The following is a 17,499-nucleotide window of genomic DNA, read 5'->3' as shown; positions in this document are numbered from 1 at the left end:
TACTTCATCCTACAGCACACACTATATCGTCTATATTATATCCATGTTCAGCACTATAGCACTTATCTTAATACTGCCTTGTTTCTTCATGGATAAAGATATTTAAAGCAAATCTACTGTATGTGTGTGTACAAAAAAAGATAATAAAAAGCACACGACTTGGACTGTTTTCACTGCTAGAACTACACATATCTAACAGGGTTTTAATAGGGTCTTAACAGAGATTCATAGAGCCTGACCTATTTAGTACTAGCATTATGAAACAGTACTTCCTTTAACTTGCTCCTGGATAGTGGGTCTGCTAAATAAATGCTGTAAATGTAACGGTCGAATCGAATGATGTAGCAGAGGTTATATGAGTATAAATTCACTACCTTTTTGTACAGGCTGCGCAGATCCCGGTACTGCCACATGCTGTTCAGAACTTGAGATGCGGCTTTTACCACTTTAGGTGAGTGTCTACGGGGGAATATTCAGGTGAAAATGGTTAAAACGTGAACACTGAGAGAGAAATTTAAACAACATAAGTTTCCCTAAATTTTCCTGCATAATAGTCAATGAGTAAAAATGGTAGGTAATGGATGTATGTATGGAAGTGTGCCAGGATTGTGTGACTGGATCTGGATTAGTTCTAGAAAACCTGAGATCACGTTAGCTTTAATTACTTGATGGAAATATTTAAAAAGCCTGTCAGAAAGACCTACCGGTTTAGCCTTACAGATCAGTGGAGAACACACTTGAAGGGAACACCCACAGTTCACCGCAAAACTGACAAAGATGAATGAAAAATGACTTCAAACCTGTCTTTATTTGGACATGTGCCCAAGGCCAGTAAAAAGTAATTTTCTTTCCCACAGAAAAAAGAAATCTATTGGAATTCTTAAAGCAAATGAAGGAACAGCACACTCTCAATGGTCTCGCATGTTAACATCTCTGCCAGAGGGGAACGAATTACCAGGCACTTCTCCATTATGATTTGAGCTGGAGATAAGACAGCACCTTGCAATGAGAAAAGCACCGTGGGCAAGTTTCAGACTCGAGAACACATTAATTCCATAGCTAGCATTAAAGTAATATTTTATTTAAAAGCCCTTTTAGAAAAACACTCATAACAAATAAGCTGCTCGAGCATTCTATATAGATCTGTATGATGATAACCAGAATAAACGGCTTTGCAACATTTAAATGGCTCTGTAAGCCTGTAAGAGTCTCCATCAACCTTTGTAAATGCATGTCGAATGTGACTGCACATGTGTGTTGTGTGTTTTATAATCGTTCTGCGTTAAGTTGTCTAAGGCAGTTCAGCTACATACTTATCTCCTTTGCTGCGTGCGATGCCGATAAGCTTCTCGATGCCTCCAGCGTCACGTAAGGCCTTGGCATTTTCCATGTTCTTGGTAATGACCTCGTGAAGAGCGCAGCAGATGGCTGTGATGGTGTCGTCGGACATGCTCTTTCCCACGCTGCCGCCACTGCTGTTATTGTTGCCTCCTGGCAGGCGGTGGACCAGGTCTCTCATGGCGTACTTGCCTTCAAGCAGAAGAGCAAAGGAACCAGAGAGAGTGAGAGAGAGAGAGAGAGTGAGAGAGAGTGAGTGAGAGAGAGAGAGTGAGAGAAAGAGTAGAGCTTTGGTTTACAGGCAGATGGAACAGGGACTGTCTGAGGGGGTGGGAGTGTAAAATCTGTGTTGTACTCAAACACATTTCTGCAATTCAGGCTCGAATAGATGGACACTTCCACTCTGCAGACACTCAACAACCAGTAATGCGAGTAACAATGTTATCATTATGTTAGATGTTGGAAGTCAGCAATTAGCTTCCTATATGCACAGAGTTGCTTCTTCTTATTTCTGCGTACTAAGTAACGGATGGAATACTTCAGGAGAGATTTCTTCACTTCAGCATGCTTTCAAAAGGTTTCTCAGAATTCTTGCTCTTCATTTCTCACACATGCCTCTGCCTTAGACTGAGAACAGACTGACTGGTTACCATGGAGACTCCAAGGCGCACCTCAGCACCCAGACCGTTGCAAAGATCGATAATTGTCTGTTGCTGCAACATTTTCTAACAATAACGTGACGCCTCTTATGTTAGTGTTCATTTATTAAATAACCAAGATTGCGCGTTGGATTTATTAAATAACCCCCCCAACACACACACACACACACACACACACACACAGGCATACACAAACAGATATTACAATCCCCAGAGCAAAAGTAATTAGAGAACACAATGAATGTTATACAAAGAACTGTTATTGTATGGTGTACAATTCACTCGTAACAATCAACTACAAAATGTTAGCTTCAACGCATGCAGTGTTCGTATCACCAAACATACCTATGAGCTCTTTGTTCCTCACATCCAAAGCCATGTTCCTGAGTGCCGTGGCCACGGCACACACTACACGGTCGTTATCGATTCTTAGCAGCTCCACCAGGATAGGAAGTCCCTTCTCTTTTCTTACAGCGGCCCGGATATACACTGACCACTACCAAACACGCAGAGGGGGGGGAATAAAGCTTTTTACAAGGTAGCAGGTCATGTTAAATATTTTTGGAAACTGTTCCCCTCAGAAATGTGCTTTCATTTCTGAACTTGTTATTGTGTACCTACACTCACTGTCCACTTTATTAGCAACACCTATACACCTGCACATTCATGTATTTATCCAGCCAGCCAATCATGTGGCTGCAGTGTAATGTATAAAATCAGGCACATGTAGGACAAGCGCTTCACATCAAACATGATAAAGAATAGTAATCTCAGTAGAATGTTTTTCTGGTGCCAGATGGGCCGGTTTGAGCGTTTCAGAAACTGCTGATCTCCTGGGATTTCACACGCAGTAGTCTCTAGAGTTCACACAGAATATTGTGAAAAACAAAAAAAAACATACAGTGAGCGGCAGTTCTGCAGGCGGAAACAGCTTGTCGATGAGAGAGAAGCCAGATTTAAGGTTCCGGCTTACAGAAAGGCTACAGTAACTCAAATAACCACTTTTTACAACCGTGGTGAACAGAAAAGCATCTCAGCTTGTGGTAGAAGAGCAGAGGACCATTCTTGGTCTGTGGATACTGAGAGTAGAGGATTAGCTGTCCAGTTTTGTACCTTCTGTAGCATCAGATTCCTGTTCTTTGCTGAATGAGGTCTTCCTCTGTTGTAGCCCATCTATTTCAAGGTTTTAAATGTTGTGCAACTGAGATGCTTTTCTGCTCACCATGGTTGTAAAATGTTGTTATATAACTTACTATAGACTTCCTTTTAGCATGAACCATGTTCGTCTGCTCGTTCAAATTTGACCTCTTCGACAACAAGGTGTTTCCACTCGCAGACCCGACGCGAACCCGAACCTGATGAATCTTTCGAGTTTACACAGAATCATATGGAGCCTTGTTGACTCCTGGGCATAGAAGCCCCTTTTGATGCTGCTGTGATATGGATGGCTGATTGGTTAATTGCATGAATGAGCACCAAATCCTAATAAATTGGCCAGTGAGTCTAAGTGAATGTGTGAAGTTTGAAGTAGAGTTTTCATATAATCGAGTAGATGCAATGAAGCTAATATTGAATGTATGGCGGAGAAGAACGCTGTGTGAAAAACATGAGCCAGAACTCTGGAGGGCTGTGGAGAATTTGTGTTGGAATATCATAAAGGCATGGCTCAAGCTGTGCGAATGTTCTGTGTGTGTGTCAGTAGGAGTGCAAATTGACCCAGTTGGGCTGTGGTTTCGAGAGGGTGGAGTTACTCACTGGCTTCGGGGTGGGGCCTACCTTCCAGCTGCCTGCCGCCAGATTCTGTAGAGCCCCTGCAGCACCCTCTAGAGTGTCCGGGTTGGAGCATTCTGACAGCAGCGTGAGGTATGGCTTCACTATGGACGGGTGCCAGAGCATCTGCAGCCCCTTCGGAGGATCACCAGAGTCTGGAAAAGGACCGACGCCGTCCCACTGAGAGCACAGGAAGAGAGAACCTCATTAAATACTCAATTCACATGAGCTACTCTAGAGAAGTGTAGCAGATTCAGTGTCTTATTAAAAGAAAGTCATAAACAGAAGGCTGATAAAATAGATGGAAACAAACAAAAGGTGCCAATCTGTTGGGCAACAAGTACAAAGTAAACGTGCAATGCAGCTGCTCTGATATAACTCTCTCAGATATGCATGTGCATCACAATAACTGGCAGGTCACCTCAAAATGCATTTGTGTTTCACTATTTAATTTAAAAGCTGTAAGTTTGTGAGACAACACAAGCTCTGAGCTTCCTGTTGAGCCCATGTGGCTGCCGGAGAATGTGGCCAATGGCCCCACTATTGCTACTGTTTTCAGAGCCTAAATGAAATCAGCTCTCTAAAGTAAGTAATTATCAACTGGAAGAGGGCTGATTGGCGACGCAGGCTGCCTGAATGGCGGCGCTGCTAAGTGGCGCTAATTGCTAGCAGCTGCGGTGCTCGTTCCTGTGGCCCACCTGATCGTGGCTCTTCTTTTTCTTCTTCTTCTTGCCCCAGCAACCAGAGCTCTCAGCATCCTTCCCACTGGCATCGGTGCACAGCACCCCGTCCAGCTCGTCTGAGCCCAGCTGCTGCCCCTGAGACGTCTCTGCCGCTAGCCGATAGGACAGGTTCCTCAAGATACACACGCAGTTCTCAACGGTCTTTTATTTTTAAAAAAATGGCACAAGGGAGAAAGAAATCCAGAGGCAAGATGATGGAAGATGACTGGGAGTTACATTTACATACCATATCTGTATTCTTCCATGGTTGATGTACAGTAAAGATTAAAGAATAGCTCAATGCACAAATATTGAACATACATAAAACTAAAAGGTTCAGCTTTTCCAGATATTTGTCTTCTGTGCAAAACCTATGTGCTACTCACAGCAATGTTGCTAATAGTTTCTTGTTAGAATAGATCGGTCCTCTGGACGCATGCCAGCATCAAGCTAATCCTATTCTGCTGAGCAGTGAGGCAGGACAAAGCAAAGGAGGAAATAGCTCTTAAGATGAAGGAAAACTGGAGACTTAATATATGAGACTGGAAGTGTCTAACTTATTATGTGTGCCATTCTCTGCTCAAAATACAGTGGTGAGGGAGGAATGCACAAGAACTCTCAATGCAAATGACTACTGCAATGAGTGAAACACAAATAGGCGCTGTATCTGCGCTGACGCATTCCTACCAGTCCCTCTCTGGATGATTTATAGTTTCAATGTCTGTACATCCATGTGTGCACCTCTACTAAATCCTCAATCCACTGGTTTAGCCTTATCTGTTTGCATTTTATCATAGCATTAGAAGGAAGACGATTGTTGCCTACAACTGAGCAAGACTGAGTGGACGTTGTGAGAAGAGTTTTGCATATGTAAAAAACAATCAATGCTTCGAACCTTGCTGTCAATCTCACTGCTGCCCAGCGCCGTCTGAATGACATAGAGCAGAGCGTCTGTCAGCCCCTCACACTCTCTCATCCTGCGCCGTGCCTCCTCTCCTGCCGAGCTCACGTTCCTGCCGAGCAAAGAGTACACGTAACAGGGTTTGGTGAAACTGCTTTTTAGCATCAGTGAAGAATTCATGCTTTCTTCTGACAGTGAGCAACAAGTAACAAGAGATTATAAAAGATGACTGTCCAACCCTCATCGTCCTGGAGTCTGTAAACAGAAACAGTGCGTGGTATTTACTCCAATATGAATATTTTGTTAACCACGAGTGTGCGCGGTCCTGGAGGGCTCATTAGAGTGCGGCCTACCACGTGCTAAATCAAAGGCTACATCCTCATTCCTCTGGTGCTTGAAAAAATCCTGCCATTCCTACAGGTGCTGTGGCAGCAGTGCTTGACCGTTAAATATTCAATTGGTTTCCCAGAGCTTCGGTCAACCGTGAAACAGATTAATTAGCACACGGGGCTTAGGGGGGAAGCTTGGGCTAGCCAGCTCACTTCTATCGTGACTCTGCACTTCCTGCGCTACCATCCAGCTGCCTCAAAGCTGAATACGAGCCTTCTGTGCTATGCTCAGTGACAGATTTGGATTGTTAATAAGGCTAAGTGAAGTGCAAGGTTATATGTGAAAGTATCTTATCTGTAAACTGTGTGAGTAGAAGAAATGTCAATATAAAAAGAAACACTATACATGCTCCAGAATGTTAAAAAGTGCACATGCCTAATGCATTATAGATGATGATGCATCAAAAATGCAATCATGGACCATATGGCTAAAACTAATAAACCCCCCCCCCCTCCCCAAAAATGCCGAAGCAGGCAAATGCACTGGCTGTGATCTCATTATTCTTTGTAGACAGGCTATTCTGGCCACATACACAAGGGCAGCCCTCATATATCAGCAGCAAAATGCCTGACAGAATGCCAATTGATTCCCAGTGCCAGTGCTATAATCACATTGGCCCTTATTCATCAAAGCTGCACAGAAGCAAGTGCACATTTGCGAATGCTGAACAACACACAAAAGGACCTGCGGCTGCTTCGTGAAACCAAAAAAACTGATTTGTGATTTGAGAATTGAAGGCAAATAATCAATCAAGCGCACATATCTAAAACATATGCATGAGACATGCCCAATTCATACTCATACACTGTAAATCAATTTACATAAAACACACCCTTATCTATGCAGGTGTTGCAATGGTGAAGAAATAAAAGAAAAGCATTCAGCCAGTTATTCAATAGCCGAGGAAGATCTCAGGAGAGAAAGAGCCGGCCAAGAGCCGAGGAAAGAAACACTGAGATTGCAAAAACACATCCAGTGAAGCAAAGTTAGTATTGCTTTTTCTTCGAGGTTACTGCAAATAAAAGCCGCTTACAGAAATGTGCTATTTTTATAAAACTATTTATGGCCACCATCAGGTAGAAAACAAAAAATGTCAAGTGCATTTAAGTGAATTGGGGACGTGATGGTTCAGTGGTTAAGGATTCGGGTTACTGATCAGAAGGTCAGGGTTTAAGCCCACAAGCTGCTGAGACATCAACGTTGGATCCTTGAGCAAGGCCCTTAACCTCACCTGCTCCAGGGGCGCCGTACTATGGCTGACCCTGCGCTCTGACCCCAGGCTCATAATAACCTGGGATATGCGAAAACTTAAAAGCATTTCACTGCATGTCTGTGTATGTGACAAATAGAATTTGAACAGAATCATCTGTGTTGGAGAATTTCAACTAAATCATTATGCAAAACATCATTTCAAACAGATTTAAAAAATTCGAAGCAACAAGCCCTCTTGATCTCGTATAGATAGTGTGTGAGACCTGCAGTCGCTCAGAAATATGAACAGTGCGCTGGTACCTGGCAACCTTTATAGCCAGACTAACAAACTAACAGACCTGTTGAATCTGCAGTAAACCATCTTCTCACTTTCTGATACAATTCCCAATGTGTCATCTCAGCTTTTATTACAGTAGGTAAATAAAATGAAAAATCCTGATGTATACATTTATAGCATTTGGCAGACGCCCTTACCCATAGCCTCTTACATTCATCTCATTTATTCAACTGAGCAGATGAAGTTCTTGCTCAAGAGCCCAGCAGTGGGATTTAAACTCACAATATTCTGATCAGAAGCCAAAAGTCTTAACCACTGAGCTGCTACTTCTTTTTGAGCCGTATTTAGCCCTTATGTCTTAATATCTGGCTGTGCACATTGTTAAAAGTGATTATTTAAGCTAATAATCTTACCACTGAGTAGGAATAGACAATGAATAGTAATTTTCCCCATAAATGTACACATCATATTGACACAATCATCATCTCTATATAATAGTGTGTCACATATATCGGATTATCCATTCACCAATTACAACACCTTAGAGGTAAGACTGGACAAGCAATAAGAGTCTAAACACTTTTAGGGAGACATTTTTATTGTTTTTTTTTGTGTTCATTACTATGCACAATTATTGTGGATAATGCAAAAGAAAACTGAAATGCCTATTTTTTTTCCATGGTTTTCTTACTGTATGTAAACATGTTACATCCCTTTTCCATACTTTAGATGTTCAAAATCTATACCATAGGAAAAACTGGTGACCCAATATCCAACCTACTACAGTACTAATAAACTTATATGATTCGTCGCAATATTCAGTGCTGAAACAATTGATCAAATCTGACTGAAACATAATTACTCAAAGCAATTACATTTAGCAGCAATGTTTCCAAAAGGCCACCAATCTCATTACCAAATTAGAGCCACTATTGAGCAAATGTTACATGTGAAATGAGAATTCAATACACACTGACATTTCTAGGATGTAAAAATTCATTTGTCAGGCACAATATACAAAAGCTTTTAAGGAGGAGGATCCATGTACACAATGTTTACACGCACCCAAAATCAACACCTAATAGTACATCAATGGCTAATCCAATAAGCCAATGGATAAACATGAGTAAAAAGCTTCATAAGAAGATATCTAATTACACACGACCTACATACATCTTATGCTGGTGCTTAGCATGGTAAGAATGTTAAGAAGCTGTGAATCTGAAAAACCGTTTTGCTTGCCAGTGTTCCACAATGAGGTAAATCAATAGTCTCATATAGACAGTAAAACCCCCATGTGTCACTGGAATGAGTGGTTACTATAGAAAAAAATAACATATTCTGATAAGCAAATTAATGTGGCCTTGTAACTTGAATTGCAGCTGAAATCACTGTTCAAGTAAATTATTGAACGAACAATCAGATTTGAGACTTGAAAAGCATTGTGGTAATAATCATATGATCACTGCAACATTTTTCAACTCTAACAAGAGAAGAGATCCTACATGTCACGTTGTTCCGCAATCCTACAACCTGCCCACTGGATCCAATTCCCTTCCATAATGCTGCAGACCATCTCACAAGACCTCCTGGCAAATATCACTACATTATCAATGATCAGCCAAACCGTCATCTGTCCTTATCCACATTGATCTTTCAGCAGTGTTTGACACAGTCAATCATAAGATTCTCCTGCACAACCTCAAGAGCCTTAGAATTTATAAAACAGCAAACAATGGTTTGCTTCCTACCTGGAAGGGCGTTCATATCAGCTAGCATGGAGGGGAGCAATGCAGATTCTCCACTTGTGTCACACAAGGCTCACTACTTGGTCCTCTTGTATTCTCCATAAATACTTTCTCTCTTGGCAAAGTTCTATCCTCACATGGGTTCTCTTGCCACTGTTATGCTGATGGCACTCAATTTATCTTCTCCTTCAATCCCTCAGACACCACGACTGCTGATCAGAACTCAGTATGTATGGCAGACATATCGACATGAATGGAAAATTAATTCCAGAAAAACTAAACTGCTGGTCATCCCAGGTGATTCATCCCAGGTCAAAATCTTGCAATCTTCATGGACAACTCGCTGATCTCCCCTTTGTGTAACCATTGATGATCAACTGTTCATTTCCTCACGTGTTGCTAATGTGATACGCCCCTGTCAGTATCTCCTTTACTATATCAGAAAGCTTTGGCCAATTTTATCCACACAGGCCACTCATGTGATTGTTCAGTCTTTTGTAATTTTGAGACTGGACTACTGGAACTTGCTCCTGGCAGGTATACATCTGAGCAAAATTCAACCATTGCAAATGAACCAAAAATGTAGCTGCATGATTTGCTTTCAACCTTCCAAAATTCTCCCACACAACCCTATTGCTTTGCTCCCTCCACTGGCTTCCTGTAGCTGCCCACATCAGATTTAAAAGATGCCAGAAACAGACCAGCAGCCACTTACCTCAAAGCTCTTATCACTCACTGCACCACTCCCTCAGATCCTCTAGCAATAGCTCGACTAGTCCCACTAGTCTGAATCAAGACTCTTCTTTGTTCTGGCACCTAGGTGGTGGAATGAACTTCCCCCAGATGTCAGAACAGTGTAGTCATTAGCTTTCTTCAAATGACGGTTGTAGACCTACCTGCTCTTTTTGCTGTATTTCCTCCAAACACAATACTGCTGCCAAATCCCATAAATGTAAATGATGCAGTTATTCTTACGCAACCTGAGATAAGGTTCAGTTAATTTTGCAATTACGTGGATTCATCAAAATCTATGTGTGTGTGTTTTTTTTGACACACTACCTGAGGCATCCAGTGGCGTTGCGGAGCACTTGTGAAGAGTGCAGGTGCAGTTTGCGCTCATCCTGGAGTGGGGAGGAATCCCAGCCCGAGTGAGGGATAATCACGGTGTTGGTGAGCACAGCCAGAGCATCCTGGATTATAGGCATCTTCAACGCGTCACATGAGGACAGGTTCCATAGCACGCCTGCATAAAGCCGTGCCCCAAAATACCCATGAGTTGAATAGGGCTTCAGTACAAACTCACCTCTATAACAAACAACATCCAGTCCCCTCCAAAAGTACTGGAACAGATCTATTGTTTTTGCTATACATTTAAGACAACTGGGTTTGAAAAACAAAAGATGAATATGATACGATTATTTAAAATTTCGGCTTCATTTCCTGGTAGAGAGAAATGTGTTAAACAACTTGGCAACATAGCACCATTGGTGGAGGCTTCGCAGGTGAAACCAAGTCCACAAACCAACAGCAGACCTTCAAAGCTATTAACTGTTCTCAATCTATAATACTCAGGAACGAAAAAAATATAAAAAAAATACTCAAGAAACCCGTCATTTGTTCCAATATTTGTGATCACTTGAAAAAATGCATGGGTTCAAACAAAAGGTGTCATGTTCTAAGTTGTTTAACACACATAGACATAAAATGTTATGGAACAAAAGCTAAAAATCTGATCTACCATCTCATTGACCTTCTGAACTGAAAAGATGAATATGGTATAGCAAAATCAGAAGAAGTTCCCATGCCGTTCCAGTACTTTTGGAGGTGAACTTTTTCTAAAAAAAAAAATATATATATATATATTTGGTGCTCAAAGCACTGATTGCTTGAAAAGCTCCAGACAGGCTGTAAAAAGACCTCAATTAGCTAAAATGGTATATAAAAATGTGTCATGTTGGCAACAAATTTTACACAGTGGGATTTTTAATGAAACACAACCCTTTGGCTCAGATGCATTTTGCCTCTATCAATTTGAAGTGTTTTGACTGTTGCTCTGAACTTTATTATTATGTTGATGGACATGTTGATAACTGCCTGTGTTAAACCCTTGTGAATGATGTTCTCTTACGAAAGTATTTCCTAAATTTTCTGCTTGATATTTATGAAATGTCTACACTAGAAAAATAATTCTCTCATGTCATAGAGAGGGGCTTCTTAGGACTGGCCTCTAATTTCAATCCTTAAACAAAGATTTAACAAAAACGCCTAATTCTTACATATTAGGAGAAGAAGAGCCACATGGTATGATGTTAAGTACATTCATTATCTCTCAGTAATTCCCATAACTGTCACCAATTAGCAGATCATTAACTATGCATCTAACAGTTGCTCTGCTCAGGTACAGCAAGAAGATAATTCACTGAGAGCTAATGAACATATCAGGCATAAATACATGGTGATATAGAGGACTGAGAGATTTGAGATAGCAAACGCTACCTGTGAGCAGTTCTCTGATCTCTACATCTGTGGTTTTGCGAAGGAGGCGCACCAGGGCTGGGATGCCCCCGCAGTTCTTCAGTGCGATCTTGTTATCGTCGTTGGCTTTGCCGTACACCAAGTTCCTCAGAGCACCACAAGCGCTGCGGTGCACATCACTCATCCGGTGATCCAGCAGGTCTACCAGGAGTTGGATGCCCCCCTGTCTTCGTATCTACAGCAAACAGCACAACGATATAAACTTGCTATTTATACTGTTTTTGTACCTTACCATTTATCCATCTAATTCAAGCTGTGACTGTTTATCTGTGGGACAGTTTTTATATATCCTCAGAGAATTCTGCTACAAGTCTATCAGAATGTTTTTTTTTCTGACTGCTATGCCTGATATACTTGTACTAACACCCCACACACTATTTTCGGGTGTCACTGCTGTTTCAAGAATGATCCACCAATCAAATAAAAGCTCCCACAGTGATCCCTTCCTAGTGATAAACTGCATAGAAACAGTCGGCCATCAATCGGGAACTGTATCTCTAAAAAATGACCTACTATATGGTGGGTTGACCTGATCAAATGGCCAGTAAAGCTAGCTGCTACATACATAATCATGGAGGCAGCGTCTCTATAAAATAATATTTAAACTGACCAGGTTTCACAGTCAGTTCTTCTGAAATTTATGCGGGGGAAGAAATCAGAGCATGCTGTCTGGCGTATGTGGGTGAGTGCTTTACCTCGGATTTGATCTTATTGTCTCCGAAGCACAGATGCTGCAGGTAGGCTGCAGCGTTAGACTGCACAGATGGGAACTGGTGTTGTAGCATTTGGATCACTTCGGGCAGCTCGGGATCCCTCCAGCCAAACTCTCTGAGCGGGAACACACACATACACAAACACACAGTCTACACAGGGTGGAGGGATTCCACATCATTAAAAAGGAGCAATAATATTAAAAGCTCTGTGCCAGATATGGAAAACATTACTGTGACAGAAAGTGTCGCTTCTGCATCTCAAGGTACCTTCAGCTGCTAGCTAGCACAAAAGAAACAAATAAAACAAAACAAAACAAAACAAAAAAAAAAAGGCAAATAAACTGATAAGGGAATGGTTTTAAGCAACGAAATTAATTTAGCTGTGAACATGGAATTGAATGAGTTTGGGTAACACAATCAAAGACAGAAATAAGACATGAGTAACTTAAATATACCAGACATATTCGGTATAGTATATTTGTGCCACGTTTTTTTATTTATTTATTTTTTAAATAAATATGATATAATACATATATATAAAATATACGGTCTAACATCCTCCCAGAAATGACAGCCTCCATCACTGGTGATTGCTCTAGTCTGGATGATTGCTCCATGCCATTGCTAGACTTATCCATTTCCCACAGCAGCCTGGAGGTGGCTGAGCCTCTGACTGGTGCTTCATGCACAGGGCGCTAATGATGCAGCACAGAATGCTGCTTATGCTGAACCACTCAGACTGGAACAGGCTGCATGCTGCAAAGACAACGGCAGCATGCTACCCTGACATCTGCTGAGAGAAACACACATGCTGTAAACCAATAGGACAGGGCATCTTTCTGTTCTTGGTTTATATTTTCATTCTCTCTTTGTCCTTCTCAGTGCTTAGCTCGTAAAGCTCGTAAAAAATGTTAATTTTGTTTTTTTTAATTTTGGTGCTGATCAAAGTAAATGATACTGTAGGTGCAGAAATCTGTGAAGAACTGGTAGAAAGAAATCAAGAGAAGGCAAAAGAACCTAAATTAACGACAGTCGTTCATCAATCACGGACAGATCGTGGATAAAGTAGGAGTAACGTCTGGTTCGATTCAGAGGCTGTGAGGTTGCAGGAAAACCCAAGTTGGACTACCAGCTAACAGGAGCCTGGGGAGAGCTCTAGTGTAGTACGTCCCATTTCACTGCCGTCTAACAAAATAACTCTGAGTGCTCAACTACAGCCATAAAGGACAAATGATCTATTGGGAACAGGTCAAAAAAAGACATGCAGGATGAACAACTCCCTTCTCTACTCTCTATTTGCCAGCCTTGGGCTATAATGAGCTATGTAAATCAGGATTGAGACCCTGCAGTGTTGGTCATGTACACAGAATCACACACTGTGATAAGCAGCCAGGGTTCTGATCTGAGGTGAGTGCCGCATGCTCTCAGATCTTATTAGTGAAGATATTGTATGCAACCTAATGGAGGCATACTAGCATGTCAGAGTCGGTGGAACAAACACACTTTAATTGAAAGGGTGAGTCAGGATGGGGTTCACAGGGGCTTTTTTTTCCCTAAGCATTATTTATAATGCAATTTAATGCAAATTCTAGTGTAAAAGCCCTCTGGGAATGGCATGGTCATGGTTTCTAGCTACGGACACTACAAAATACAATATTTCTGCTATAAATATGAGCAATATTTCAGACTGTAGCTTACCGCAACAGCAGTTCTTTAAAGTTCAACTGCTACAGAGCGTACATATGGTCAGCTTATTTATGGGATGCAAGGTACAGTACACTGGTTGGATGTAACTGCTGAGCTGCAATGCATGAGTTTGACTACTTTCTTGATATATTTAAACTGCATTGTACCGCACAAGCCCAGTCCTCGCTTTATATGTGGTAAAAGCGCAGGGTGCCTACAGTTTTGGGCTCTTACACTGTGCATTAAAGGTTTCTGTACTATCTTTGATGTACATCAATGAAATGTGATCCATACTGTACATCCATCCACCTTTTGTACCACTTATTAAACAGGGTTGCAAGGAAGATGGAGTCTATCTTGGGGACTCAAGGCGGGGGACTCAACACTCTTGATTGGATGCTAGCCCATTGCAAGGCACAATCACACACAAAACCATTCACACACTATGAACAATGCATATCTGTGGACTGGGGAAATAAACCCCTGAAGCACTTGCAACTTGAAGCCCTGAAGCACTTGCAACTTGCAAACCACTGCACACAGAGCAGAGGCGGTAATCAAACCCTGAAGGTGAGGCAAACGTACAAATTTTAAAGAAAGCTACCTATTTCTTTTTTTATTTATTGCTCTTATTTATAGTACTGCACTGTGTAAAGTAGTATCATTTCTCTAATTACCACCTGCTATTAACTATTAGCAATTTCCCTGCTGGTAAAGTACCCAATCACACTGTGTTCTAGTTATATCAAATGAGTCAAATTATTATTTAGAGTAAAAAATAGAGAACAAAATAGCAGATGGTCTCCAGACAGACATCGGTACTGGTGTGGGTGGGTTATTATTGTCTCATAAAGATGCTCTGAGTAAAGTAGCTACGTAAAATGACTATGTGAATGAGCTGTGCTTTGAATAAAACCTACCCTGCATTACGCTGCTGTATTCCTTTACGAGGAACACTTATGCTTCAGCCAAGCGCCCTCACTTCACTATGGCATTCATGCCTGATTGTATATTATATATGATGGGAGACCCGAGATCTTTTACAATGGCCCCCTCGTTATTGCTGACCTTTTACTTTTTCTTCCAATTCTAAAGGTCACAAGCCAGAGTAACCATTATCATCGTCACTATCATTAGTATCATCTGAGGTGCTCATTTTCTTCCCGTGGACAGGATGGTGAGGATAACGCTCCTGAAGGTGGAAGAGTGGTTCAAACATACAATGATTTAAAATAGACTGACTTGTAAATTGTTAAAGACAAAATAGTGGCAATGTCTAGCTGTATTCACTGTCTAATATGATAAAGCAGACTGCTGAGTCATTCTCAAAGCAGAGGAGCCAAACAGAGAGACACACAAACATGAACAGTAAGGTGATGCAAGACTACTTACTGGTTCCTCTCTCTCTTATACCCCCTCTCTCTTTCTCTCTACCATAAATGCATTAAATGCCTTATTTCACCAATTAAGTCCTGAATTAAAGCTACTCCTCTATTCCCAGCACCATCAATCCAGGCTCTGCTACTGGCTGGAAAGGAAAGATGAACCATGCATGAATAATCAAATGTCATGTGGGAACACAGACCCACTGTGATGGCATTCCTCTTTGGAGGCCAGGGACCACTTTGGCTGAGAAATGGTGTCTTACAGAGGACTGTGAACTTTTTCATTACAGGCTCGCTGATTTCATTCTCTTGTGGTCAGATGTGCAAGTGCTCTGTGTGAGGGTAGAAGCTACTCCCATTACCTCACCTCCTGAAAGATAAGGTAGGAGAATGAAGCGCCAGAAGACGACGTCATATCCTTTCAACCTCCCAGACTGAAACTACAATTATCTTGGCCTTGGCTGAATTATGGACAAATTACAAAGAAGTCTTCTTATCAGCATATTTTGAATTAAGCATAGCTTCTTATTAAAGCAGCTGATTAAATAGAGAGAGGGGTAGGGAGGGAGGGAGGGAGTGACGAGAGAAGGACCTGTGCAGCTGTAGGCTGGGCAGAGGCCGGAAGCCTGAAATCCCACAGCATAAACTAATGAAACGTTTGGATAGCCACTGGGCTGAGACTAACTTTCCTGTTTGCAGCAGCTCTTTGTTTCAGGCTTTTGTCCTGATTCAGTCAGGTGAGCCTATCTTTAAGCCCCATGGCCAAACCATTAACACCACAATACCCACTGCCAAACTGCATCCCGTCATCCTAAACAGGCCCGTGGGGCACTGGCAGGGTACGACTGAGCTTCTCATGGACCACTGACTGTTGTGTTTCATGAGGGAAAGCAAAAAAAAAAAAAGAAAAAAAAATTGACAAATAAAAGCATCATAAATTATGCATGCCTAGAAGATGCCAGACTGAATATGATGATTAGAAATGGAGCTAATGGAGCGATATTTTGCAAAGGACACTGTCTATGTATATCTGAGGCAGTCCGGATGGGAGGACTCATGGGGGGGGTGCAAAAACTGTGATGAAGCCTTGATGAAGGAAAAAAATGCTGAAAAAGAAGCAAGATGGGTAAAGAAAAGACCAAAAAAATGTTTAGATGAATCATCGTCCCACTCAGACATGCCTTTTCTGGATATAAAAGGCACATAGACAGCTGAATTAGCAAGGCGATGATTTGTGAATTTTTGCTCTTCTCTCTCTCTTTCGGTAAATAGTGCTGACATCTGGTTTGTCATTTCACTCCAAGCCATGAGTGCACATACTGAAAATTTACTACGCACTCGACAGCGGATTGACGGAAACAAAATATTTGTATGTCGTACAAATGTGCAACTAGCTCGGGGTGATCTGTCATGCTGAGCGACACGCTGAATACACTTTAACGTGGTAAACAGAAGTGAGCTTATCAGTCCATGTAATTGCTGAAGCTGTGCCTTGTGGTGAAGCCGCTGAAGTGAGCGCAGCGTTGAAACAAGCACGCTGATGAGCATGTGGCTGCTCTTTATCTGGTGATGCTGAAGGTTAACTGCACAACCTTTCCTAAGACCTATATTGTGCACAATAAATGTATATATTACAGGGTACAAGAAATAAAAATCTCCTGCTAACTTGCTACTGACTGCTGCACATCAGAATATCTGTATTTGTATTAATATTTTGTATTTCTATTGAGTCTACATACTATAACTTAAACATACTGTACTGTACTTCCTTCAGGGAAAACACAAACACACACATTATATGAGGCTGAATCGCTGTGACTGACTGCTGGCAGGAGAAGAAGCAAATCAAATGTTTTGGGAAGGTCTGACCCACTCGTGACCTCTCTTTAAGATGCAGAAGCTCACACAACGGGTCATTTAGTGCACAAGTGTGAACAGTGCCACAGGGCAGTCATGCAAGTGAAGTGCTCAGCCATCAACTCGGAGGCCATGTTGCTCTGAACCCACAGCATATATAGAAGGATGAACAAGCAGGGCAATGTTTCTTTCAGAAATCTGAATATTAATATTTGTTAAAAATATATATATATATATATATATATTTATTTATTTATATATTTATTTGTATATTTGTTTTTTCAGCCTGGAGATACAGGTACACAG

General features: G+C 41.5%; 1 protein-coding gene across 1 annotated transcript in view; it reads right to left on the bottom strand.

Annotated features, from left to right (window-relative positions):
- The window catches only part of ctnnd2b (catenin (cadherin-associated protein), delta 2b), a 76,432-nt gene that overhangs the window by 8,807 nt on the left and 50,126 nt on the right, over window positions 1-17,499 (bottom strand). The window contains exons 11-19 of the mRNA XM_060874094.1: window positions 12,248-12,380; window positions 11,514-11,727; window positions 10,077-10,260; window positions 5,385-5,502; window positions 4,466-4,651; window positions 3,774-3,947; window positions 2,343-2,493; window positions 1,314-1,530; window positions 375-459 (exon numbers count right to left, since the gene is read on the bottom strand). Coding sequence (XP_060730077.1) covers window positions 375-459; window positions 1,314-1,530; window positions 2,343-2,493; window positions 3,774-3,947; window positions 4,466-4,651; window positions 5,385-5,502; window positions 10,077-10,260; window positions 11,514-11,727; window positions 12,248-12,380 — 1,462 coding nt within the window. The remainder of the gene's footprint in view (window positions 1-374; window positions 460-1,313; window positions 1,531-2,342; window positions 2,494-3,773; window positions 3,948-4,465; window positions 4,652-5,384; window positions 5,503-10,076; window positions 10,261-11,513; window positions 11,728-12,247; window positions 12,381-17,499) is intronic.

The sequence above is a fragment of the Tachysurus vachellii genome, chromosome 7, assembly GCF_030014155.1.
Source record: "Tachysurus vachellii isolate PV-2020 chromosome 7, HZAU_Pvac_v1, whole genome shotgun sequence".
Classification (NCBI taxonomy): Eukaryota; Metazoa; Chordata; class Actinopteri; order Siluriformes; family Bagridae; genus Tachysurus; species Tachysurus vachellii.
This window is presented reverse-complemented; position numbering and strand designations above follow the sequence as displayed.